Genomic DNA, 26,500 nt, shown 5'->3' with positions numbered 1-26,500 from the left:
TCATAAGGGATGACTCTTCCTTCTCACGGAGACATCATGACCAATAGCGTGCCAGGTTTCTTCGCATGCCAACTGGTGCCACTGTAAGAGATGTGTGTTATGTTTGTGAGTGTGGGAGAGAAAGTGTTCATCAGCAAGTAAGTGACACAACAAGGGAAGAAGAGAGGACCGAATTTTCTGCAGCAAACCTTGCTTCTGATGGCAACAACACATTTCTTACTTGAAAAAAATTGTCGAAGGAAAAATCCACCCTAAAACAGAATTGACATTGTATCTTTCGTGCGACTAAATCAGAGCATCAGGAATTGAATTGATGATATCATGTGATACTTACCTTCTAGGGTTGTTGCAAATTAATTATTGACTGATAATTGACTTATTGATTGATTGAAATTATTAATTATGATTTTGTGAGCTATTAGAACTATAATATCAAACATTTGTTTTATTTGACAGGGTAGTTGAAGCAAAACATGAAAATCTTATCTCATCTAAATCATTTTATTAGGTGTAATGCCACCTGAAAAAATGGGTGAGTTTTTTATTACTTAGAATATTGAGAGAATAACTGCTTGAAAAGTCATGACAAGAAGTTGGAGGCACAAGAGAGGCCTGAGTATAGACAAATGGAAAGAAATAGTGGAGAACAACCAGGTAGAGACAAATAAAAAGGATAGGAAAAAAATCACATACAATTCAATACAAGATTGGCTAAATGGCTGTGCTATGTAAATTTGAATCATGGAGGCAATTAATGTGTAAAGGTAGATGTAGATTGGTGGATGTATACAGTATACAGTATATATGTATACATGTATAAATATGTATGTAATTTAGGTACTATGTATGTGTGCATAAATATGTACAGTATGTATAAAAATACACAAAGTATATCTATTTTGATGGGTTAATGTGAATGTTTACTTGGCTTCTTTAAGATGCTTTTTCTTCCTTTCTTCCACTTTTTCTGTTCTATTCTATATTCCTTTTTTATTATTTGAATTTTTGAAACTGTACAGTTATGAGGAATATGGGGTCTTGACCCCAATCATGACATAATTAATGTACTAAACTGATGATGAATAAGTAATTAAGTATACAGATTTTTTTTTAAATAGTTTCACTTGGATGTAGGGCTTCCAGCTGTAACTCGGAAAATGTCCTTGTATTTTAAAGAAGTAACCATGTGTGCTTTTGTTATGGGTTGCTTCATTATTTAATGCTTATTGAGCCGCTCCACGATTTATCTCATGACCTCATCATTTCTGTCTGTCCTACTGCTGCTCGGGTTTAAGGGGGATTTATTCCAATCCACAAATCAAAACCTGGGAAACAACTTCTCTAAAACTAATGACAATTTTTGTACAAGAGTGGATTTTTCCTTTAAAATAAAATACCTCTCCAAAACTCTATATCTGATATACTGCACAGCAGATCAGTGCCACTCTTTGAAATGTAGGAGGGAGGTGTGATGAACCACTAGGCTCTGAGCACTTATCGCGATGTGTAATCCCATTAGACAAGTCCTTTCATCATCATCTCAGGAGAGCTCTTAGAGGAGCTGAAAGGGGAGCTACACTGCTCTGGCCACAGCCTCATTGAACAAAGTGAGAGATAGAGGACTGGGATAAAATAATGTAAAAGATGATCAATTATTATTGATTGCAGATCCTCAGCTCAATTGTGGCAAATGAATGAAATGCACAAATGTAGTGCATGTTGAATTCAATCTGCTTTGATGACAGTGTAGTGCAATCTGCTTCTAGGATTAATTTATTGAATGGGTTTTTATTAATAAACTGGTGGCATTAGGAGCAGGTGAAGGAGGTTAGTTTTATGGACGTGAATCTGCAGGACAACAGATCATCTCTCCACAGTCTGTCTGTGAGTCCAGATTTCTTGATCTCTGTACTGTCTAGTCTCCCCTTTGAAGCTCTGCTGTGTACCGCCTGTCTACAGTGACTAAGTAAACATGATGGGGGGGGGGATTGTGGAATTGTTGAACGTGAAAAACTCTCATTCCCAAAAGCAGGAAACTGTGTTTATAGGGTATTATTGGCAAAGCTAAATAATAAATTCTATACTCAAGTTTATCTGTTGTCAATATAAAATGACAACATGTTATGGCCAGAATATGCCATGTACAGGACAGAAATAAATATAACCCATCTAAATTAAATGCCTACCCAATAGCAACTGTCCAGGGGAAAATCAATTACCTTGGTTATCTAACCTCAACCCAATCAGTAACAACTAAATCAGTACTTCATCCTAATAAATATATATAAAACTCTAACCATTTTATAGTTACGTTGTCAGAATCAGCTGTTTGACTTGCCAGTGTGATAAATTGTGGGATTTAGTTGGATTGGCCGGCTCCTCTGCGGCAGGGACGGACTGCTGATTCCTAAATTTTTACGCTGGGGGTGACCTCTACCGTCCAGAGCCCCTCAGGACCAAAGAGATTCAGCAAAAGAGAGAGCAGACTCTGCTGCAACAGAGGGGAGCAGAGAGCACAGACAAAGCACAGGGTTCAATAGGAAATCTTCCTATAGTATAGCCAGAGTCTTCCCAGTTATTATCCGTTTTCTTATCTAATCATTGCACAGGCAGAGAGCTGGGACCAAGACCGCCAGTGTGGTAATCTCTTTCATGCATTGTCAGCAGTTTTGTAAAATCTCATTAGAAAGTTTGTTGTCAACCTGCATGTCATAATCAACATAATGCAAGTAAGAAATACTGTTCTGTTACTCTATTTTTACGTACTGCAAAACTATCTGTTTAAATAAGCAATTTAATGTAGATTTTCCCCTCAAACAAAGGGATCAATTCTTTATACTTACGATGTTAAATTAGTTACACTGATGTGTGTAGCGCTTGTATAACTCTCCAATTTCCTTTCCATTGTTTTCTATGAGAAAAACTGCGAATCTTGCAAAAACTAGATGTTGAATCACTGTCTTGTGTCATAGCAGGCCATGCCTCAATGCAGAATGTATGTGAAGTCAAAACTGTGGGATGAGTGTATGAGATGTTACCTTAGCTCCTACATTATTTCTGTGGAAAAGTACAGTTTGATTAGATAAGCTGGATGTTTTTTTCATTTGGACTATTTAAACAGGCTAGTCTACGTCTTTAGTCCCTGATGCTTTCAGGACACATGAGATGAGGTTTCCTGGAGTATTACTCCATCTACTGGTCAAGGAGGGAATAGAAGGAACACATAATGGAGACTACCACTCCCTGGTGGTCGGGATAGTCTCTTTACATCCAAATATTAATGACCAGGGTGGTATTAACTGTAGAAAATAAACACTCCATAATATATCACTTATAAGTGGTATATAAGTGCTGTCCTGGAATGGCACATTAATAAAAGCTACTGTTTAAGAGATTATAATAAAATATTGATTCATCAAATCTACAAATTTAGAAACTCCTAAATATATCCTTCTGTGCTGCCTACATCCTTGAATTCCTTAAAGAAAGCTTCATTACACATCCCCCCCCCACCCCCCCACCCCCCTGCCCAATGACATTTTAAAAAGGCCATGAACTTTAGCTGTAAAACTCAAAGAATGTCTCCACCTTTGAGCCCATTATGCTCCCATTACTCTACAACAGAACACAATGGCCACGGATACTATTTCACAGGGGTGTTTGCTTGTTATTTTGGACAGGTTTTACAGAAGAGCCAACAATTAAAGGAAGTTCAGACTTTGGTCGTGCTATTCTCTCTCTCTCTCTCTCTCTCTGAAGGCTGAAGGTTGTCAACTTCCTAGCATAATACACGCAAAGATTATGTGTCAAAATCTAAGCATTTTTCTTTTTTACTGGACAGGATTAACAGCTTGAGTTGATTCATGTTAAGGTTGAATTTAAGGTGAAGGATGGTTTATTAATTAACTCTGCAAAGCTGATGGGGAAAATGAGGCTGGTCTACATTAGATGCATACCAATACTACTACTAGCATCCTTCCCTTTGACTGTAATGATGACCTTGCAGATTTGGCTTGGAGGGGAATAAAACAATGCTGCATGTGGGATCAAGCACGAGTAAAATGAAGAGCTTCATTTTCATTCACTGTATCCCGTTTTGTGAAAGTAAGAAAATATGTTGGTGCATTGAAAGAGTAGATGTGCTGCTTTTCTATCTTATCAAACTTACAATGTTTTTACTGGTTCTCTCCAACTGAAAAAAACAGACGTCCAATGTAGGCACCGCTGACCTGGCAGACACTGTGGAAAGACTGAGCTTACTAACAAATACACTGGGAAATAGAAAAGGCAGATATCACACAGTTTAAAAATACATCAGAGAAGTATAATTGTTTTGCATCATTACAACCAAGTATTAAAAGCACTTACAGTATTGCCACCATCCATTCCAGCTGTGGTTTTGTCTTCAACACACATTTCAGGCCTGTAACTGCCAGTGCGGCTTACGGCAAAACTGTCGCCTGTGGTCTCTGCGGTGTAAGAAAAAATATGAGAGATATTGAAATATTTATCATTTCTGAAAGAAACAAACATATTGGTGAATGTGGTGGACTTTCCTATGGTGGAGTACTGAGTCTTACGGCGCTGGGGTGATACCATTTTACATTAATCAACCTGAAGGAAATGATGGGAGAGGAAGTGATTATAGCAACACCCCGTCTCCCCACCTCCAGGATCTCTGTCCCAGATAGATAAGCCACTCCTGTTGCTAATTTCAAGCAGGAAAGCAGGAAACGCGACAGTGTAGTTTTCCGCTTCCATAAACAAGACGACTGCCAGAGTTAGCCGCCAGTTCTGTGTGCCTCTGGGCTGAGTCTCCCTCTGAGGGAGACAGACATACTGACTGAGAAAAAGTGAGCAAGGGACGAGAGGGGGAGAAAGTGAGAAACAGGAAAGAGGGGAGACAGAAAGACAGGAAAACCCATCAGAAGAAAAGAGAGACAGGCAAGAATTGACAGAAGAAGAGAAGAAGGGAAAAGAAGAGAGAGTAAAAGACAGACTGAATTGAGTATCAGTCTCTCTTCTTCTCCAAGAAGTCATGGCAGAGAACAACACAAATCTCTTTCTGGAAATACTTCAATCTTTTGATGCTGGTGAGTTTTTTTTAACTTCCCTTCTCTTTTAGCTGGTCTTTTTCATGTGGTCTCTCTGATCGGCACTGTTGTTCCCTCAGGAATTCAAGCTTTAATCACCTCTGGGATAGATTCAATATGTGGACTTGATTCCTTTTGTAGATTATTTCATCTAACAAATTACCTTTTGCGTCTCACTCCAAATCTATAAGTTCTGGACATGTTTTCGTAGTGTTTCTTTCCTCAGTTTTCCCAAATGTCATTTCCAGATGACTTTTGACCAGTGTCTCCTTTCCCCAAAGTTAGAGAAAAAAAAACTGCCATGGAAAAATGGGCTAGTAGCAAAGTGGGTTCAGTCTTTTTAATGCTGAACTGTATTGAAAGGAAATTGATTCGTTTTACCTGGCAGAAGTCCAACGTGAATTGTCTTAGCCACTGCATTCTCTCTCTTCTCTCAAGCACGCTTATATGGGCACTACTACTGCTTCCAAGGCAAAGAAGCAATGAGCAAAAAGTCAGTGCTTTTTTTGTGGAAATGAAATTCAGTCAGTGTGTTGCTCTGGTAAACATGAAAGAAGAAATTTTGTCAAAGGGGCATCATCTTGCAGGACACTGTTAGCAATCCTCCATTTCTAACAAACAAATGTTTTTTGTTATCTTGATAAACGCATATATTCTAATTAAAATTCCTTCCATTCTCAGAGAATAATGATAAAAAAAGACTGCTTTTAAAGTGTATTTAGATTGTACTGCATGTACTGTACATAACTATTATTAAACTCTTGTCCCTCACAGTGAACCTGAAGAGTAAATAAGTGAATTGAGCAGAGGAGATAAAAGTAGAAGTAGAACCCAAATATATGGAAGGTGTTTGTGAAGGATCCATCAAAAATACATTGAAGCACAGATGTTAAAATATAATTTGGATACGTTTCTCTCTTCACAGTCCCTTTGATCATTGCTTTCTGTGTGTCCATGGCGGTGGGCCTGGTCTTGGGGGCCTTGGTTTACGTGATCTTGACCTGGATGTCCCGACGCAGAGCAGGCTCGGCCAGCATCACCCACCGCCCTCCTCGCCAATCACGCACGTCTTCCCGCAACCGCCCAGGCTTTAACCGCAACAGCAGCTATGACCGGCGCAGCAACAACAGTTTGGTCAGTGCTGCTTTCAGCTTCCACCGCCAGACTTCCTCCCCAGATCACCTCGACCCACTGGGGCACAAATCCAGCTTCAGGGCTTCCACCTTCCACCCTCTCCTCCAGTGCAGCCAAATCGCAAGGGAGGCAGAGGAGGGGAGCCAGACAACGCTGCCCCGTACACCAACTCTGACCACGTCAACTAGATCAGCTCAAACAGCAGCCCAGCCAGCTGCCACCCCACCCAGACCGGAGTCGTTTTGGGGGAACAATGGCCTGAGGGGTTTCCATGCTACACAGACCCCACCTCCAGCTTATGAGAGCATTATTAGAGCTTATCAGGAAACATGCACCTGAACAGAGCACCAGGCTGACTCTAACTAGATGAGAGAGAGTTGTAAATGGATTTACAAATGATATTGGACTAAATCTGTACTGCTTTATATGACCAGGTGGAGCAGAGTGGAGCCAGCAAAGACATCAAGGTCAATTATGTGTCCTGCAGCCATCAGTTTTGTATGTCTTTTGGTTTGTTAATATATATCTAGTGTTCACATAAGCATAATTGCCTTTCATCCTTTATTAATAAATATTGAGGAAAAATATTTTAAAACAGTCCGTTCACACGCTCAGCAATGTGGCAATGGCTGCTTATGAACAGAGATGATTTGTCTTGAAAATTAGCAGTCTGTAATTAGTGGTGATTGACACTAATGTATGCTTGCACAGAATCTTTGTTTAGTTTAGACAAGGCAAAAATCTACAAATACATACTGATGACTGGGCATTTCTCCTTTGTCCCTGCTGATCATAATCACTATGCAAAAGAGAGCATGGTTGTGTATGTGTACCCCAAAGGAAGACAATGTGTGTGTGTGTGTGTGTGTGTGTGTGTGTGTGTGTGTGTGTGTGTGTTTGTTAACTTGTATTTAATAATTGTGTTTCTATGCAAAACCTGGTGGGGACAGCCTTTATCTCATTTGATGTTTTAATTGCTGTCTCACACATGTTTTTACAGAGCTGTGGTATGTGGGGGTGTGTGGCATTTAGTGTGCCTGAGTTTGCAAGTACAGTATGTGTGAGCTTGAGAAAGTTTGGCATTATGTGTCAGAAGTTTTTGTATTTTATATTTGAGTGTAATTTACTGAACTTTGCTCATAAATGAATGCAATAAAAGCTAGAATCAAAAGCATAACAACTGTGGTCTGTAGGGTGTTTGCTGGGCAATGCTACACAGTATATGGACATAATAACATGCACACCTGTAAAATATTACAACCCAAGTCAACCAGTGCAGTTTTAGTTGACTGTGCTAGACAAAATTTTGATTGTATTTTGAGATTGTGGTGAGATTGTGGTGTCCATTTGTGGGGACAATAAAGGAACTACCTTATTTTAAAAAACACTACAAACTAGCATCTGGCATCAACATCTTTCTTTGAACATCATAATCTTTACAATAGTTTGTATTTGTTGTATGATTGTTGTAATGGACTGCAGGTGTTTTTACTGACAGATATTTGACAGATTATTTTTATGTCCAGTCTGACTACTATTTCCTGATGGGGGAAATGGTAAACCACAATAAAGTTTGGTACAGGACAAAAAGATGACCCGCCCTCCTAACAGCAAAAACACATCCTCACAGATATTTTATTGCATGTTGAGTACATCTAAATAATAACGCAACACACAAATTATTACTGCATACGTTCAGTATCTTTCTGTTACTATTTAAAAATCTGCTCGCGTTTGATGACGTGTTATTTGTGAGACAAGTGTTTATGAACAACGGTCCGGGCCGGGCGCTGCAGTCAAGAACATCACGGTAGTCCTCTATAAATAAGGTAATGTCTGTTTAATAATGAAAATGAAACGGCACGAAAATGGTTACCGTAATCGGCTAGCTGGGTAGTTAACTGTTAGTAAACTGGCGGAAAGCCCTAAAAGTGAAACGTTAGCCAAAAGCTAATCTTAGTTAGTTAGTGTTAGCTAACGGGTAACGTAGCTTGACCCGTTGTTACAGTATAACTTTAGTGTTCTTTTAGTGTTTATGAGTGTCACACAGCTTGCTTTAGTGTGACATCAAACTGAATGACTGACAGTTGAGGTGGCAGTTATTCCAAGTGAACAGCAGTTAGTAAGAGGACTTGTGAATGAGTTTATGTCTTACATTAGTTAGTTTACTCTAACGTTAGTTGGTTCACACATTGGTTTAATGTTGATACTGCTGCTTGTTTGGTAATTAGCTAGAGCCTTGTAGCTGGATTACCAGGGTAATTGTGCACCAGGTAACGTAGTGTTAACTGCTAGACCGCTGTTTATACGTGCGTTGCGTTAAATTAGTTTTAGCAAAAGTATAATTGGTCTCACGTCTGGCCCTATGATATGTAAGTTTCTAGTGTGCTTGAAATAAGTTGTTATTCCTCTGTGGTGGACTGATTATAGTATCCTAAACATACTGGGTGACATGCAGGCGGAGGATGTCTGGTGCAGCTCTACGCTTAATCCGCTGTCGGAGACTGAGCACAGCTGGGCCGCCTGGAGTGAGGAAAGTGCTTCAGTGGAAAGATTTAAGTAAGTTATTAGACATAACTGGCCTACGTGTATACTGCTTATTGTCTGCAATCTCCGATATCTAATTACATGGATTCCACCTTAATGCTTCTGTGAGTAAAGTTACAGCTTAAAACCCTTAACGTTATCCAATTTTATCTAATATAGATTCATTTTTCTGCTGACATTTAGGGAAGGTTGCTAAAGTAACTGGTGCCGTTGTCTCGGGGTAAGTCGTTACAGTATTTCGCATACAGATTTTAATCCTTGTCGTCTTCAATGGTAAAAACAATGTGCGAAAAGACGGCCTCATCTTATCCATTCCCTTTCTACAGAGGCTGTCTTTTGATCACATATGAAGTGGTGGCCTTGAACAAGGCTGTGACCATTGACACTAGTGCCATTCTTCAGGAGAAATACAAGTCTTACATCTATCTGAGAGCCACTCCCTCAGATGAAAAGGAAAACCTTACTGCAGGTACTGAATGTCTTCCATCTAGACTTTATTGCTAAACTGGGGAAACTGAAAAGAATTAAGACCATTTTGAGATTTCGTTTTAGTTTTAGATGTTTTGTTTTTGGACTTCCCAGAACAGCTGGGTGACATCAGGAATATGCTGAGTGGCTTTCTTTTTTTCTTTTTTCTTGTATGAGCACAAAGTCGTACTGAGTTTGCCATGTCCAGGTGACCAGTTTGTCTGTTATCATAACTGTCTTTCCTTCCTTCCCCTCTCTACTATCTTTCCTGCTTGAATAATCGGGTCAGTCTGTTGGGTGATCTCACTTCCACTGGTCAAGTTTCTCTTATTTAATGGAAACGATCAACTACCAACCTATATACTGAGATGCCTACTAGCAACCATTACTAAATGGCTTCTGTTACCTTGGTTGACTTTTTTTACACTATGTGTCTAGGGCTCACACACAAAGCAAGGAGGGAACTTCATAAAGCAGCAAAGCGGTTTCTGGAAATATCATCTAGGGTTTTCCTGCAAACACTAGACGGTAAGAAACCAAAGGTTATCATTATACTGTACCAGTTCACCTGAAAATCACACTAAAAGTGCACAGTGTGTGATCGTAGTACTGGCCCTCATGTTTCTAAGATTGGAAAGCAGAAGTTGCTGCTAATAGAAGCACAAACATTTATTCTCAGAAAACTACAGTTGCCCACTCATTTTTATGTGGGGTGTGCACATTAAGGCAAAAGGAAACACCTGCCTTGTACATTCACATCCTGTTTTGAATGTCTCATAGTTTGTGCACTAATGTGCATATTGGCAATTGTCTGTAATATACATGAATACTTTGTCCACCTTATATTAGCTCTGTATTAATCACTCTAATTGTAAATACACAGCTTGTTTAAAGGGATATTTCACCATTGGAAAGATGAATATATCTTTAAATTGGGTCACTTATGTAGTAGAAATGTGATTTATTTTTTTTTATTTTATTTTTTTTTAAATTGGTGGCTTCTAGGCTGAGAAAAGCCAGAAAATATGTTTTTGGCTCATGTGGATGAAAGACACCAAATCCCAGAATGCACTCGCTTCGCTGCTTTAGCGTCTACTCCCAAGCCACGCCTACCGTTTACAGACAGTGAGACAGTCAACTCAACTCAAATGTGTTTTATTGTCATTTCAACGATATACACGAAACAACGTTTCACCGTGGCTCAAGTGGTTATACAATTAAAATATATAAAAACATTATATAAAAACGACATACGAAACAGGCTACATTTAGTGCACACACATTATAGGCTCCGTAAAGTTCAGCTAACACATAGCTACTAGCATTAGCGCTTGGTGGGCTGTAAACACAGTATAGTATAAAGTATAGAGTATAAACACAGCCGTAAATTTGCGTGGAATGTAGAATGGTTGGCATTTAACGGTCACAAACTCCACCAGCAGTTAGTTACAAGATACAAGCACCCCATTTCTGCACCAGGCAGTCCGTGTTAACACAGCCCACCTCCATTAGCTAGTCTTACCCGGCAACAGAGCAGCTGGCCTAGTAGCTGGATAGTCCGATACAGCAATGTTTCCACAACAACAAAAACACAGCAGTCTCTGAACTCGCATTGGGAGTTTCGTTGAAGTTGCATGTAGTCCAGTTTGTTGTCTAATGAGCGGACACTTGCAAGCAGGATTGATGGAATGGGTGTCCGGCTAGCGTTAGCTTTCCACTCGTTCAACGTTCCCCGCTGTTGATGTCCCTTTACCGGCCAGAGGCATCGAGCAACACCGCTGATCTCCATAGCAGGCGGGCGAAGCTGTGTCAAGTATTCCGTCTGTAATAAAGTGTCCTGCATATTCTCCGATCTGTACCAATGTATCCCGGTGCTACACGTGTGCGGTAGTTTGAATGCACATAATTGTTGTTGTAAAATTCCCTTCAGGATGAATAAATCTATCTATCTATCTAAAGTTTTCTGCTGAGAAGCCAGTAGCGAAGATTCAAGATGACTGACAAAAAAAAAAATCTTCCGATGACGTAAAAATCGTCGTTTTACATCATCAGAAGATTTTTTTCCAGACCCACAATACAGAGATCTCTGGTGTCAGGGGGACATGAGGGAGGGAAGCACGGGCATTCAAAAATACTACCGTGTTTCTACTGATGCAAAGCTTAATGCTAAATCGGTGAAGTATCCCTTTAACATTATAGAAATACGAGACCTGTAAGACATCTAATAAATTAACTTTTGACTTTTTAAAAATAAATAGCTGCCAAGTTGATGACACAAGGTTTGAGACCACAAGGTTTGTAACTTCCTGGCTGTTGTAATAATATGAAATTGGTGCTGTAAAGATACTAGTAGTTAGTCATGGTAGATATAGTTGGAATGCAATTTCACAGTGCCTTTTAGGAGTATTTGTAGTACCCTGTATCCACTTTGTTCTGTGAAATGTTCAGCCAGTCAGTATGCTCTCTATTTGTATGTCTTAGAGCACTTCAGCCACGTAGATGCAGACCCACATGAGGTGGCATTATGGGTTTTACTAAAGAGGACACGGTCAGCCAACAAAGCCATCAGACTACAAGCTATTCAGGAACTTGCAGAAAATCACCACTGGCACGGTAAAATACATAGAAATTGTTGCGCATCACTTCAGGCTTACAGTATATACAACAAGTAAAGTGGGATTTGTTCATACCTGTTGTCAATAACTCAGACTACCAGTACCAGACAGCAGCCCAGGTTATAGACCAAGGAACAGCAGTGGGCCTGGCCCGGACTCCTCAGGTAGACCTTAGATTCTTCTTGCGCTCACCTGCACTGCCTGACCTTGAGGATGTAAGTATCTCTGTTGATCTGTCTATTATGTAGAATGCCTCGATATCTCTATTACTTGCAAAGCACACTTATTCACAGACTTTGTTTCTATACTAAACATAATGGGATATACATTTTTATATTTATATTTTCTGCACAAGATATTCATCACTATTGATCCTTTACCTTAGCTTTAAATTAAATCTCACAGGTATATAAGATGATAACTAGGTGTGTTGACTTCTTCACAGGGTTTGTCAGCAGAGGATGGACTGAGGCAGCTGCTGGCATCTCTGCCTCAGTCTGAGGTGGACAAATGTGTTCAGTACTTCACCTCACTGGCCCTCAGAGAGAGCACTCAGTCCTTGGCAGCACAACGGGTAATTGAGACGGAAACATGGACTCACATATGCACTTCTACATAGTCTTTTGTGAAGTGTTAAAAAAAGGTTGAAAATTCAAATATTTAAATCCTCTTACTAATGCATACACCTTCCTATGTCACAGGGTGGTCTGTGGTGTTTTGGAGGTAATGGGCTGCCTTACGCCCAGAGCCTCACCTCTGTTCCCTCTGAGAAGGTGGAATCCTTCTGCCTACAGGCATTGGTACAGCACTCAAAGGTAATGATGGCCATATGACGCATCTAAACATGATCTAACTCCAATTATCTGTTAAACACAACACAGAAGTGCATTTAACAGCACATATTGTGCATCGTCCCCCAACACGCTCAATAAAAACACAAACCACCTTTTGTTTAGTTCAGTAAATTCAGTGGATTCTTCATGGTTTCATGGTTGGAGGCACTCTTGGCAGCATGCAAGTATTTATAGAACAGTGCTTTAATTGTGTCCACTGCACACTGAACTGAATTGAATTTCATAGTTTTCTGAACACAAACAACTTTTATCTCAACAGTTAATTTGGTGAATACCTGAACAACAATCTCAGTGGAATAACTCCTGCGGGGACTGCGGTTGATTTTGATTGCTAAGTAAGGTGAATAAATGTTCTGAACTTACTGAAACACATCATGTCTGCAGGTCCAGAGCCACTGTGACCACATAGTTGCCAACGGGGGTCTGCAGCTCCTCCAGAGGGTTTATCAGCTTCGTAGAGACTCCCTGAAGATTCAGAGGAACATTGTTCGTATCATAGGAAATTTGGCACTCAATGAAGGTGTTCACCAGGCCATAACCCAGTCTGGTAAGTCTGCAACTCATCTGATTATTCCATAGAGGGTTCTGGTTATGTGTAATCTTGACTGGGTTTAATGACAATGATGTAATGTATGTGTGGATACAATGTTATTTCATCCACAGATTACATATTCACTATTCCAAAGACTTCATCATCCAAATGTCTTGGAAAAAAATGTTTTAATGTTGTCCACACAGCTATCAACTGTTAGTCAACCAAAACATGCTTTACAGTATTCATACTCGTTCACAGTTGTTTGTTTTTTCTCTGTTTTTAATACTTTCTGTCCCAATTGTATTAATTAAAAACAGAACAGATTATAATACATCCAATATTATTTTTTTTCTTTCTTCATTAACTATGTAACACCTTCAGGCTGGGTATCTGTCCTGGCTGAGATGATGCAGTCTCCTCATGTTATGCAGGCATCTCATGCAGCCCGCGCTCTGGCCAACCTGGATAGGGAGATGGTAAAAGAGAAATATCAAGACGGTGTCTATATCCTCCACCCACAAACACGTTGCAAGTAGGAAAACGATTAATTCTACTGTTACATTATTATTTATAAAGTATTAATTTCGTTTCATATGTACACCAACAATAATATTTGACTATGTATTGATTTCCAGCCAGCCAATCAAAGCAGACGTACTCTTCATCCATGGGATTCTCGGGGCAGCTTTTAAGACATGGAGGCAGAAGGACCGCAATATGTTAGAGGAAGAGAAGGAAGCAGAAAGCAGGGACGACTACACAGAGTGCTGGCCAAAGGTGATAAATCCACCTAATTCCTCTAATTACTGTGGAGTATTACGGATCACCATGAAGTGTCTTTTCATGTTTTTTTCCCCCCTACATGTACAATTAAATGAAATCTTTGGAACAACTATGGATTGGTCTGTCTGGCTTTAGGGGAGACTCAATAGTTTTTGCTCAATAAAATGTGAGGTCTCACAAAGATTTTGAATAATGTTGAGGGTATTAATCATCTCTAACTGTTGTTGTTCTCTGTTATTGTGTCCTCTTTTATTGACAGTCATGGTTGGCTGCTGATTGTCCAAATCTGAGAGTACTATCTGTTGAGTATGACAGTCATCTCAGTGACTGGATGGCCAAATGTCCCGCTGAGAACCAGAGGTGAGGAATCAGGGGTTTCTTCATGTGTCCACTGGTGATTCGGTATAAAATATTATAGGATTGTGCAAGTGACTTTGGTTCCTTACTAGTAGTAATAACCTTCATATTTTGCACAGCTCATCCAACATCAGGACTATTTAAAGCTAATTAGGCTACAATTCTTAGTCAAATTAAATGTTTTGTTATCTCAAATGTTCTAGTATTCATTATGCACAATTCCAACAGACTCTCAATAAATGAACTGTTGATTCATTCTTTGCTTTGGTCTCTTCAGGAAGTCCTTGGCCTACAGAAGTCGAGAGCTGCTAAAGAAGTTAAAGCTGGCAGGAGTTGGAGAGAGGCCTGTGGTCTGGGTAGCCCACAGCATGGGAGGTATTCTGTCGGAACTTTCTTTCCACAAGCATGTTAGATTTGTACTCAAATCCCTTGAATGCATCATGAAAAACAAATGGCTCAGTTTTATTTCATACCTCACAAAAGTTGTGCTCACTGTCTGTTTGTATCCTCTTGTGTTTTTCCATCAGGATTGCTCGTGAAGAAAATGCTGCTGGATGCCTCAGAGGACCCAGATATGCAGGGACTTTTAAAAAACACCAAGGGCATTATGTTCTATAGTGTTCCACACCATGGCACCTTTATGGCAGAGTACTCAGTCAATGTCAGATATCTCCTCTTTCCCTCTGTAGAAGTCAGAGAACTTTGTAAAGGTAAGTGAATAAAATTCATTCTGAGGTCAAAGACTGTTAGAAATTGTTCAATATCTATTGTGAGACGTTGTCCATGTGTTTTTAAGACTCACCAGCACTGCGCAACCTGAATGAGAACTTCCTGAACATGGCAAAAGAAAAGGAAATCAAGGTGCTGAGCTTTGCAGAGACGCTGCCGACAAACATTGGTCCCATGATCAAGATACTAGTGGTGCCAACACAGTCAGCAAGTATGTAACATTAAAGCACATGGGAAATAAGACATGTGTATACATATGATGTATAGCTTAAATATGAATGCATTAGCAAAAAGAGCATAGATCTGAGATAGATATGACAGTAATATTGTCCTTTTAGCTGTTACCTTGAGCCTGCTCTGGTTTGGTTTCAGATCTCGGCATCGGGGAGCTCATCGAGGTAGACGTAGATCATCTTAACATCTGCAAGCCGGAGAAGAAGGACTCGTTTCTGTACAAGCGCAGCCTCCAGTTCATCCTAGAAGCACTGCAGAGCTATATCAGCCACTGACTGAAATATATGAACACAAACACACTGATAAAACACTTGAAATGGGGGAGAGCACTGATCCCCCCAAAAAAACCCCAAATGGAAACATAACTGCCTCTCCTTGTTTACATTAACATAAACATGTCCTTGCTCCTTTCAGAAAATAAAAAAATGTGATCACAAAAAACACAACCACTAATTTGATCATAGTTAGTATAATTAGGAAAATTAATTGTATTTTACTCAATGGTGGATTTCTGTGAAGAGTTGTAAGTTGTGATGAAAAAGAACCATCCTCCTAGATTGGTCTCTCTCTAGTGAGTCAGATTTTTTAAGATCGTTCACATTTTTAAAGAACATAATTACTACTCTGACCTTCAAATAATTGAATTTCTTTTTCTAGATTTTAATCTTCTGTCACTTTTTCCATTTCATCTTTGATTTACTGTTTTACCATATGACACATATTGCTCATACAATATTTACTTACAGATGCACTGACATGTCTTTGCCACTCGAGTATTTTTGACCACAGTGGTTTAAGATTTTATTTTTTAAATATATGTATTTTATTATAACTACCGTATCACAGTCCTATTGTCTGCCAAAACATATTCCTTCCTGAACTTTACCTCAAATGGACCTGTATTGATATTAGTTTAGGTTGCTTGAATTATTTGTATGGGACTAATCAAGCAATTGGTTTTAAATATCCATGGATTTTTAGTCCAAATTGCCAATAGCAATGCTGGCAATGAATAAATGTATGAAGTTGGAGTCGGACTTGTCTATGCGCTGCATCATTTTCATCTCCAAGCCACTTTGCAGTGCATATCCCTCTCTCTCATTTTTTTTTAAACAAAATTAATACTACACTTATATTATTGTGCACTATTACACCCTGTATATAGTGCACACTATTACACCCTTAGACTGTTGTTGGACATGTAAGTCATTTAGCATTACTGCTTTATGGCAATATTGGACTTTTATATAATTTTTGCATCAATGTGATGATGTACCTTTGTTTGTCAATTATTTAATACACTGGATTGACCAATTTTATTTTATTTATCAACAGCTTTACAATGGATGCTCATACAAATGTACTCTATAATGTTATATAACGATACAAAGATATGTAATTATTACATCATTGTGATAGAAATGTTATCCATATTACCCACCACAAAATTAACCTGTATCATCATTGATAAATACAGTGTAACTATGATAAGTGGTACTAAAATGAAAGCACAAAGCTTTCTCCAAGCAAGTGGGAACCATAAAAATAACTTACGATAGATCCTCTTTCTTAACCGTCTCTGACGATACTTTAATATACTAGTTTTATGGCACATGCGCATATTTGGATTGCAGAAGATTGTCCCTCCGTACAGACCGTACGTCACCACAATGCTTTGAAACTGGTTAGCAAACAGCCGCAGCCAGCTATCAGGTTGGTGAAAGTCCGTCTCTCGTCCTTCTTAACTCATTTTGAATGTACTAGCTAGGTATCTAACTCTTTAATGGTAGCGTGTTCTGTTTAATATGTAAAAATCGCTGTACTTAGCAGAATATCCCCAGGGTAATGTACTTTTGAACTAACGTTAGGGCTAACAAGCTAGCCGGGATCAAATCAAAAGCTAACGCTAGCAGATGTGTTCTTAAACACCGCCATTATTTTTGTTTTTTTTCTGAGGTTACGTTATGTTAAGAAAACTGTCTCATTAAAAAGCGAGACCCAAACAGGCCAACTCTGTTATTTTTGGCTTATGTTTCTTGACTGCAATTTACAGTCCTGGCTTTACCTATTGCTTAGTTAGCTTATCATGTTTACGGTCAGGAAAGTAACGTTAACACATAATTTATTGTGCTGCAGGTTTTGAGCATTTACATTTGATTGACTGCTGATTTCTCTGCACCTGTCAACATGGTCAACGTACACAAAGGTGTTCTTGTTGAATGGTAAGGGAAATTGTAAATCTGATGAAAATGATATGCCCCTACTGATGCTGCTACACGCAAATAAAACTCGTATGATGAAATGTACTATCAAGCTAAGTACGGTATACGGTTTATTTGTGCAGAACTTATAGTTGTTTCCCCTTGCTCCCCTCTGGTCACTGGACCAGTGATCCTGCCATGAAACAGTTCCTCCTCTACTTGGATGAAAAAATGGCCCTGGGAAAGAAGTTCATCCTCAAGGACCTTGACGACACACACCTCTTCATCCTGGCAGAGGTGGTTCAGACCCTCCAGGAGAGAGTTGGCGAGTTAATGGACCAGAACTCATTCACCGTCACGCAGAAATAATACTCAACTGTTTCAAAGAAGTCTTGCTTCTTGGACTTAGGACAGTTTAAGACTTGTCTTTAGATGAACATGGTTTGCAATGTTTTAACTGCAGACTGAAATGGAGCAATTGCTCTTTTTGTTACAATAATGTGAAAAAACGTAAGTAAAAAATGTGTGTACTGTGTTGGCTTAATTTGTGATTATTGTGATTATGTCCATTATGAAATTCGTTGAATACATTTTCATTGCTTTTTACTTTATTAGTTTAAATAGCTATTTTGAGTTGCCATTTTTACATTAAATTTTTTACATACATCTTTTTTTATGGAGGGTTGATGAAAGCACAGAGAACCAAAATAAAGAGCTATAATGAGACAGGTTGGGTGTTAGCTTTCAGTGGATTTGGCAATAACTGTGACCTTTTCAAATTTAAAGTCATTTTGTTTAACATTTAACCCCAAAACATCACTTAATGTTTGATGACCACAAGAAATGTCATGTTTGAGTAAAAGACTGAAAAATACAAGCAGGACGAAATAAATAAATCTCATTGTTCAGGGCCATTGCCCAGAATTTGTTTCCACATTATCTTAGTTTATTTCACCAATCATTTGTTTTCTTTCTACATGATGATCTTAATGTAACACACACACACTGCCAGGATACAGTAATTCTTGAGGAGAAGCGCTTCTGTTTTGTTTTAAATGTTATTTGCCTGAAACAGTCACATTAATACTGTGGAAGGAATCTTAGGCACTTGAGGGTAATGATAAAATGCCTTTAATATCTCTTGGCTAGTAAGTTATAAAAGTTACGTTCAAAAGAAGAAAAAAAATTCTACAACGATTACCGATCCATGCAGACTGTATTGTGACATTAATGCTAAAGAATGCTCCCTTGTAGTGCTGCTATCAAGCTCAGGTATGAGTCGTGTATAACATGTTGATGGCTCTGTAAATAACACAAAATACCTTTTATTGTCTGCTCGGAGTTTCCGTTGAATTTACCGATGCCTCATTATTTTTACAGTTATAGGGGGGTGCATCGTTCCCGGAGGTGCTGCAATACCAGGTCGATGCGTGGAGTGGACAGATCAAGCCCCTATTCCATCTCTCAGTTTCAAAAATCTATTTAATATATGGTCCCCGGGTAGGGGACGTATCAGATATTAATCTGATAAGAACAGATACTACACTTGATCTTAGCCAAAAGTCTGAGAAGCGATACCGTGAATGGGTCGGCTGTAAAGGAGTAGTTCGCTGCACGGTTACTCTCACTGAGAGGTCTGGCAGTGAATGATGTGTTTAAGCGACACTCGGTAAAACTGAAAACAAGCTCAATAAACGTGTTACCAGTTAAATACCATGCAAAACGCACAAAATAAGTAAACTTATAAACGGGGGGATTCATAATGCGGCGCGTGGGAATCGTCTTGGTCACGTGGCATGCTCTGGTCCAACGACAATATAAATCATCAGAAACATGGATCTAACTTACAGCTAAACAAAGTTGCAGCATAAAAAGACCGAGAACAAATGTCGGAAACATTTGCAAATGTTAAAACATGCAACTGAGACATCCGAACTGAGTTCTCTGTGGGAGAATATAATGTGTTTTTTACGGTCTGGCGACAAACTAGGCTACACAACAACAACTAAAGAGCTTTGGTAGCCTCTAGTGTAGAACAGAGCTGACAGCATGATTCAACCCTATACTGAACATTTGAGCTAGAACGGACTTTCCTAATGTTATCTCGTACTACACAATGCGTTCATTCGCTGATTTTTTTCAGCAAATTGTCAACTTTCAGATTAGTTCAAGACATTGACGTTTCATCAGAACAATGTGAACTGTCTGATTCTTCTCTTCTTCACTGACTTACAGTTTACGTCCATGGCTGTCCTATTAACAACGGAGAGCCGTGGTGACTGTGATTTCACATTTATTGCAGCATGATTCACTGACTCTGAATTAACTTAAACTAAATATGTGGGAGAGTTATATTAGTGTTTTCCTTAGGTTTATGTGTAAAGTAATTTGTATTTTCATTTCACATGTTATCAGGGGAGAGCGCGAACGCAGTCCCCCACTACCATAAATTATGCAGTCGAGATTCCCACATTTGGGGAATTCGCAGATGTCAGCTCAAGCCGGAGTGCAATGGCTAAGCCTCAACCTGGGTGAACCACCTTGTTGATCATGGTATCTCCCCTGCCAGGTAAGTATGAGTTGTACAGCTCAGAGGCAGGGGAGTCTTTCACACACACACACCATGCTGACTGATGGAGCTGACCATCCAAAAATGACCAGAATCAGAGTCTATAAAGGGTCTGATAATCTACAGGAGTTTAATATAGAAGAAACACGTTTGTTCTAAGGCTTACAAAGATTACTTACATTTTACTTGATATATAATGGTTATATTTCCCATCATGCAATGCTGTATTTCCATATCAAAATCCAACCTAAGCTCACCAGTTATATCTATTTTACCTCCCACAAATGAGTAACAGTCCAACAGCATGTTCAAACGAGACAAAGCTAAATAAAGCTGCAATCAAAAGTGCTTTGATCCACATTTGAAATCTGTGGAAAAGAATAAAAACACACATCACACTTTTGTTTCTCACATTACAACCACTTTCGGGTTCTTTGTTTACTTCTGGTAGGCTACGGACATTCCTGCTACTGCCACCTATTGGTCTGGAGTGAGAACAACCCTGGTTGTTTTGCAAATACAAACGCAATCTAGTTAAACAGCAACTGTAGCCTCCAAAATGATCATGCAGTTGAATAAACACACATATATACAGTGCTCTCAGGCTGTGAAACCACAGTAAACAAAACTGTTGGGGAATGAGCAGAACTACGGCAATGACGCCTAACAACAGATTCAATCCAATCTATCAGTGTGAGGATTTAAGAATAAATTGATGTTTTTAGTTTTTCTTACACGTGGAAAGGACAGTGAACTCAGCATGTTTTAAAATGTCGTCCTTTTTTATCAGTCATATGCATTCTCAAATCAAGGACTATAAACACTGCACTTACTATTTTGCACGGACTCATGTCAGTAAAAAAATATAAAATACATGTTATCACTAGTGATGTTACGTGGTGTGCTAAGGCTTCGGAGCGTGTATCAATAATCCAGGAAGTTTGGGGTAAAGGGCAGTATCTTTTTAGACCAATGACGTCATTGATTTTGTCCGAAGCAAGTAGCATAAAGCTGCAGTACTGGAGGCTGCACTTTCAGGAATGCAATCCTAGGACCGCATTTCTAGGACTTTTGCGACTGCGCAAACTACTGAAGTGGGTGACCACATGACCTACTGTTGAAAACAATTCTGGTGTCTTGAAATGAACAGCAAAGTTAACGTTAGCTAGCTAGCCAGAGTGTGAGTAAGTTAACTAACGTTAACTTTGATAGTCTTAAAGGCACTGACGTTACATACAATCATCTGTTGACATTAGCTTATGATATATTGCTAAGTGATAGCCCTCTGTAGGCTATTTGTTTATTGCTTTAATGAAACTGTATAGCTATTTTGGTAAGCTCAACTAGGTGTATTATATTATTTGTTGATTTAATGACTATAATAATTGATCATAGCCAGCACATTAAACTTCAAAAGATGATAAAAGCTTGAAAAACTGTAAGTACTTAATACTTAGTATTAAGTACTTACAGTATACAGTATAGAATTACTTAGTAATTTGGGTGAATTAAACCTTTAAAACTATAAGAACTTGGACAGAAAGTAGGCCTAGTATTTGGGTAAAATATACCTTTACAACTATAAGAACTTGGACAGAAAGTAGAATTTGGGTGGAATCAACCTTTAAAACGTAAAACTAGGTTCATTGAAATGCAGTCCTAGAAATGCGGTCCTGAAAATGCAGTCTCCAGTACTGCAGGAACATACTATTGCCCGAAGCCCTAACACAGTTGAGAAATTATTGTTCCTGATAAAACAAATAAAGTCTCCCCTCTACATCATTTTCCTAATTACACAAGCTCATTCACTGCACTTTTCCCGGTTAAACAGATGCTACTTTCCAGTTTTAGAACACTAACATTGCCCCTCCTGCCATTATTATGATACAATTATTTACCAAAGGATTGATTACACACATTTGATGCATTACTCACAAGAAAGATACAGTTATGCTATACAATCATAGGCCTACTTATCTATCTATCTATCTATATATATATATATATATATATACATATATACATATATATACATACACAGGCTATAAATGGATTACATCTAAATGTATTTCATTCAGCCCTTTCTGGCGCAAAATACTATCATAGATGTTTGAGATCATCTGCAATATAGCTTTTTATACTATATGCCTGATTACACTCTTTAAACAACTCGACAAATTAACCGCGAATAAAAAACCATGTCGAAGAACGTATTCCTAGAAAAATATCAATGCTCTACTAAAGCTTTATCTTGCCTTCGCTAACTGACATAGTATTTTAATCTTAAACATTTAGAGGGGGGTGCACCGTTCCTGGAGATACTGCAATACCAGGTCGATGCGTGGAGTGGACGGAGCAAGCCCCTATTCCATCTCCCAGTTCCAAAAATCAATTTAATATATGGTCCCCGGGTAGGGGACGTATCAGATATTAAACTGATAAGAACAGATACTACACTTGATCTTAGCCAAAAGGCCGAGAAGCGATACCGTGAATGAGTCGGCTGTAAAGGAGTAGTTCGCCGCACGGTTACTCTCACTCACGGTTCAACATGATAATGTCAACAACTACAAAAATATACCAACAAATTGCAAACAATGACTAATCGGCTGCACCTACAAGAAATACATATTGCATCGCAGACTTCTGTTAGAAACGTTATTTTAGTGAATGCAGGTTAAAGCTATTTCTGATCACGTGACGTGCTACTGCCCAATAAGCTATCACTACGAAAGAGTACCTTAAAATCCTCTTTATAGCTTTAATGGAGCCAGACTTGTTTGTTTATTCAGTTAAATATATAATTGAGATTTAGTATAAATATGTCTAATTACGGGATTATGTGTATGGATGAAAATGAACATAATACAGAAGTTTACCTTCGAGAGCTAAAGTTATCCCTTTCACAAAGATACATTAAGCTTTGTCTCCCTCTGGTGATGGAAACTAATCAGTCTAAAACTTCTGCAGCTCATGTACGCCATACACTTTGCATTGTACTCAAGTACATATTTCAATATTGGCAACTTAGAGCCCATGGAAATCTAAGAAAATGTGTAAAATCCATCAAAATATCACAATGTTAGCAGTAACGTTACAATAAAACCATCGATATGTGGACACCAGACATAGTGTATCAAGCTAGCAACAGAACCGTTTCAACTTCCGGTCTTTTTGTTGTCAAAATAAATGTACTGTCAGTAATTGAAGTCTCAATTTGGAAGCTGATGGCAAATGGTATTCATTAATAAGTTAAACGTTTCTGGATTTAAAACAAGTTTAAATTGTGAGACATGTAATGCCAAACTACGCAAATTACAACCGATTTTGATTTGGACTTTTAACGCGAACTTAAACATGCACAAACTAAACTGCACAATTAAAAAGCGCACTGTAACGTTATTTCAGGAGAACCTCGTTAACGTTAATACAAGGTTAAGTTTTCTTATGTTAATATTACGCGTTAGTTAGTAGCAATAGCATTACGTAGAGGGCAATGTTAGGAGTAAATGCGTAACTATACCGCAGTTACCTGGTCCAAGTTCACTGAGACAATTCTGACACTTTACAAGTGGGCGCTTCCTTCCTGGTTAAGATAGCAATTGATTTAGTTAGTTTGCATAAACTTAACTTAAGTTTGCTTAACTTTAGCAGAACGAGTGTAAATATCTACTCCTAATACACATCTCACACCTTCTGTTAACGTTGTCCCATGCAACTTTAGCTAACGTTACCATATAACCCAGCCGAGTGAAGCTAGCTAGCAGTTAGCGTCGTAATGTTAACATATTAACTCGACTAGCAAACGCTATAATGTTATCCTGAACATTACATTTAATGCAAGAGACTGTGAGAATCATGTTAAAGGTCGCTATCTAAAAGTAGCTGTTTTTTTAAAAGCATTAACATACCTGAAATTGTCCTCTAGAAGGCGAGGACAACCGATTATCTAACCTTAGCCAGCGAGCAAGTGAAAAATATGTCTCACTTTGATGTTAAATAACGTTTTCGGTAAATGACCAGCAGGGGGCGGTGTCTTCCCTGTTTACGTTTTTTTGTAATATATGTTTAGGAAATTTCTTATCAAGACATTTACTGGCAACTCAAATACAGTTACATCCAAGTATCTGTTTTTGTGTGTGTTATTTTTTTTAGAGTGGCTACAGTAGTGCAATCAATGTGACATGCAGTTAACCCATGGATGTATAATACCTTGACCTAGATAACAGGTTTTTGGCTGGAGTGCCGCCATTTTTTCAGTATAACGTTACCAGTCATGTGTAGCACTGATCCAATGGTTTACTATTGATCAAATGAAAAAATAATGATATAATTTATCAAGTAAAAATCATAGGTAATCATAGGTAAAAATAAATAAATAAATAAATTTAAAAAAAACATTTCACGTTTTCCCTGTTTTACAAAAGGCTGCTGTATGACTTCACATTGCCGAAGATCACTTATTATTTCGTGTTTCTGCAACAACAAAGAAGAAAAAAAAGAGTCGGTTCACTTATTCTGAAGGAAAACGACCGGAAGTCTTATTTCAGGGTAACTTTCACATCGGAGGCAGTAGCAATGGACGAGTATCAGACAGAAGAGGAGGTAGGTTTCATACTTGAAACTAGTTATTGCTGTTTTTTGTCACCTAGAAACAACGCTCAGATATTACCTAAGAATTCCTTTGAAGGTTTATAATCGTTTGGCAAGAAAGTAAGTTCACGTTAATGAGAAGACAAGCAGCCATGTCGACCATGGATGTATTAGCTACAGCGTTAATGTTTGTTGTCGACTGGCTAGCTTAAACTGAACTGTTTGTATCCCACCAGACTGCGTTTGTCGTTGAAGAAGTGAGCAAAATCATAAAAGAGGTAAGCAAAAAGATTTGATGCCTTTCGGTTTATCCACAAAGTTTAGATTTTATCAGCTCATTGCTACCGCTAGCTTGCAACTTTATGTTGAGTGACCTGTTGGTTGCTAAGGACACTGTAACGGTTGCTAGGCACTGTCAGTGTACTTGTAGAATTTTATACAATATTGGTTAACGCTTATTTAGAGCAATTTAATGTAATATTTTGCTAGTTAAGATGTATTATATGATGCGGACTACATATACGCGGTAACATATACTAGCTACCTGTATTACAGTATAATTGTAAGGCTATTAAATGAATGACGTGTTGATCAGTTTATGTTTAATACCACTTTGTTTAAATTGTCTCTGTAGTCAGTAGAAGCAGCCATAGGAGGAAATGCCTACCAGCACAGCAGAGTTAACCAGTGGAGCACCAGTGTAGTGGAGCAGTGCCTCAGTCAACTCAGCAAGCTGGGAAAGCCTTTCAAATATATTGGTACATGCGCTGCTACAGTACAATAATATCCTCAGGGTTCATAAGCTATGAAGTTGGTATTAAAAGATAGTGTGTTTTCCCACAGTAACCTGTATCATCATGCAGAAAAATGGAGCAGGTCTGCAAACAGCCAGCACATGCTTCTGGGACAACTCAAGTGATGGTAAAATACAGTAGTAATGTTGTTCATTTAATAGAATGTTTTCTCTTCTGTCAGCAACTATCAGTGTGTTCTTGAGCTTTCGAGTGGTCAGCTTTCAGAAACTGGTAATATTTTGTCACTGACTTTAAATATTTTAATGCAGATGTGATACTAAATGTATTGTGTATTACACCCAACAGGAAGCTGTGCCGTGAGATGGGAGAACAAGTCCATGTACTGTATCGTCAATGTTTTTGGACTGGCCCTCTGAACCAACTACAATGTACCTGAAGTGTTTGCATTATTTAGGATTTTGTGTATTTTCCAGAACCAGCATGTTATGTTTGGTCATGTTGCCTATATTTTAATACATTTTGTTTTTATAGTAAGTGCAATTAATTAAAACAATATTATGCTTTATATACTTTGCTTTATTTACATGTGACAGGACAGAGTGCTACATGTACAGCTTTCATCGCATGAAGTGACAAAAATCAATCTCATTTAAACACCTTAAACCATTGTAAACTACATTCACACTGAAATAATAAAAAAATGTACATTTATGTCAAAGCATTTATACATTTGAGACTGCAGCCTGTTAAGAAGAAATTTAAAGACAAGGCACCATCTTGATTAGAATACATGTTGAGATATTTGTTGAGAATGGAAACACATTTGTTTTTGCCATTTTTGTCCATAACTCCCATTTTATAAAATAACTGAAAGGACAGCAAGTCACACATTGTAAGCAATATAGGAAAGTTACAGAAGAAGAAAAAAAAAAAAAAATTACTTAAAATAATATGTTCTACATAAGGCAAAATACAGTATATTTGGCCAATGGTATAACTACTGTATATGCAGAGATTAGAAATGTGTTACATG

General features: G+C 38.4%; 4 protein-coding genes and 3 non-coding genes across 9 annotated transcripts; 4 read left to right on the top strand and 3 right to left on the bottom strand.

Moving 5' to 3' along the window:
• Window positions 1-4,742: 4,742 nt before the first annotated feature.
• Window positions 4,743-7,658, top strand: myct1a (myc target 1a). The gene is made up of 2 exons (XM_078275246.1): window positions 4,743-5,093; window positions 6,019-7,658. Exons 1-2 carry the CDS (start codon window positions 5,039-5,041, stop codon window positions 6,564-6,566), a joined length of 603 nt encoding a protein of 200 aa, XP_078131372.1. The 5' UTR covers window positions 4,743-5,038; the 3' UTR covers window positions 6,567-7,658.
• A 236-nt stretch (window positions 7,659-7,894) lies between these two features.
• On the top strand, window positions 7,895-15,684 carry serac1 (serine active site containing 1). Of its 3 annotated transcripts, none has more exons than XM_078275098.1 (17): window positions 7,895-8,056; window positions 8,686-8,786; window positions 8,958-8,994; window positions 9,101-9,243; window positions 9,681-9,770; window positions 11,724-11,855; window positions 11,951-12,072; window positions 12,303-12,431; window positions 12,559-12,672; window positions 13,096-13,258; window positions 13,628-13,778; window positions 13,882-14,023; window positions 14,289-14,389; window positions 14,664-14,761; window positions 14,914-15,096; window positions 15,183-15,326; window positions 15,488-15,684. In XM_078275098.1, the coding sequence occupies exons 2-17, from the start codon at window positions 8,693-8,695 to the stop codon at window positions 15,622-15,624; spliced, it is 1,980 nt and encodes a 659-aa protein (XP_078131224.1). In that variant the 5' UTR covers window positions 7,895-8,056; window positions 8,686-8,692; the 3' UTR covers window positions 15,625-15,684. The 3 variants fall into 3 exon arrangements, with proteins under 3 accessions (XP_078131224.1, XP_078131225.1, XP_078131223.1); XM_078275099.1 differs by having other exon boundaries at window positions 8,658-8,786; XM_078275097.1 differs by lacking the exon at window positions 7,895-8,056 and adding an exon at window positions 8,246-8,599.
• Window positions 15,685-16,981: 1,297 nt separating this feature from the next.
• gtf2h5 (general transcription factor IIH, polypeptide 5) lies at window positions 16,982-18,085 on the top strand. The gene is made up of 3 exons (XM_078275266.1): window positions 16,982-17,062; window positions 17,486-17,571; window positions 17,739-18,085. Exons 2-3 carry the CDS (start codon window positions 17,537-17,539, stop codon window positions 17,917-17,919), a joined length of 216 nt encoding a protein of 71 aa, XP_078131392.1. The 5' UTR covers window positions 16,982-17,062; window positions 17,486-17,536; the 3' UTR covers window positions 17,920-18,085.
• An 850-nt stretch (window positions 18,086-18,935) lies between these two features.
• Window positions 18,936-19,126, bottom strand: LOC144533908 (U2 spliceosomal RNA). The gene has a single exon (XR_013503493.1). It is a non-coding gene; the product is annotated as a U2 spliceosomal RNA (small nuclear RNA).
• An 836-nt stretch (window positions 19,127-19,962) lies between these two features.
• Window positions 19,963-20,127, bottom strand: LOC144533905 (U1 spliceosomal RNA). The gene has a single exon (XR_013503490.1). It is a non-coding gene; the product is annotated as a U1 spliceosomal RNA (small nuclear RNA).
• A 2,288-nt stretch (window positions 20,128-22,415) lies between these two features.
• On the bottom strand, window positions 22,416-22,606 carry LOC144533907 (U2 spliceosomal RNA). The gene has a single exon (XR_013503492.1). It is a non-coding gene; the product is annotated as a U2 spliceosomal RNA (small nuclear RNA).
• A 2,053-nt stretch (window positions 22,607-24,659) lies between these two features.
• dynlt1b (dynein light chain Tctex-type 1b) lies at window positions 24,660-26,032 on the top strand. The gene is made up of 5 exons (XM_078274844.1): window positions 24,660-24,724; window positions 24,949-24,990; window positions 25,347-25,470; window positions 25,556-25,633; window positions 25,813-26,032. Exons 1-5 carry the CDS (start codon window positions 24,698-24,700, stop codon window positions 25,881-25,883), a joined length of 342 nt encoding a protein of 113 aa, XP_078130970.1. The 5' UTR covers window positions 24,660-24,697; the 3' UTR covers window positions 25,884-26,032.
• The last annotated feature ends 468 nt before the right edge of the window (window positions 26,033-26,500 follow it).

The sequence above is a fragment of the Sander vitreus genome, chromosome 18 (assembly GCF_031162955.1).
Source record: "Sander vitreus isolate 19-12246 chromosome 18, sanVit1, whole genome shotgun sequence".
NCBI lineage: Eukaryota > Metazoa > Chordata > Actinopteri > Perciformes > Percidae > Sander > Sander vitreus.
Note: the sequence above shows the minus strand (reverse complement) of the source record. Positions and strands in the feature narration are given on the sequence as shown.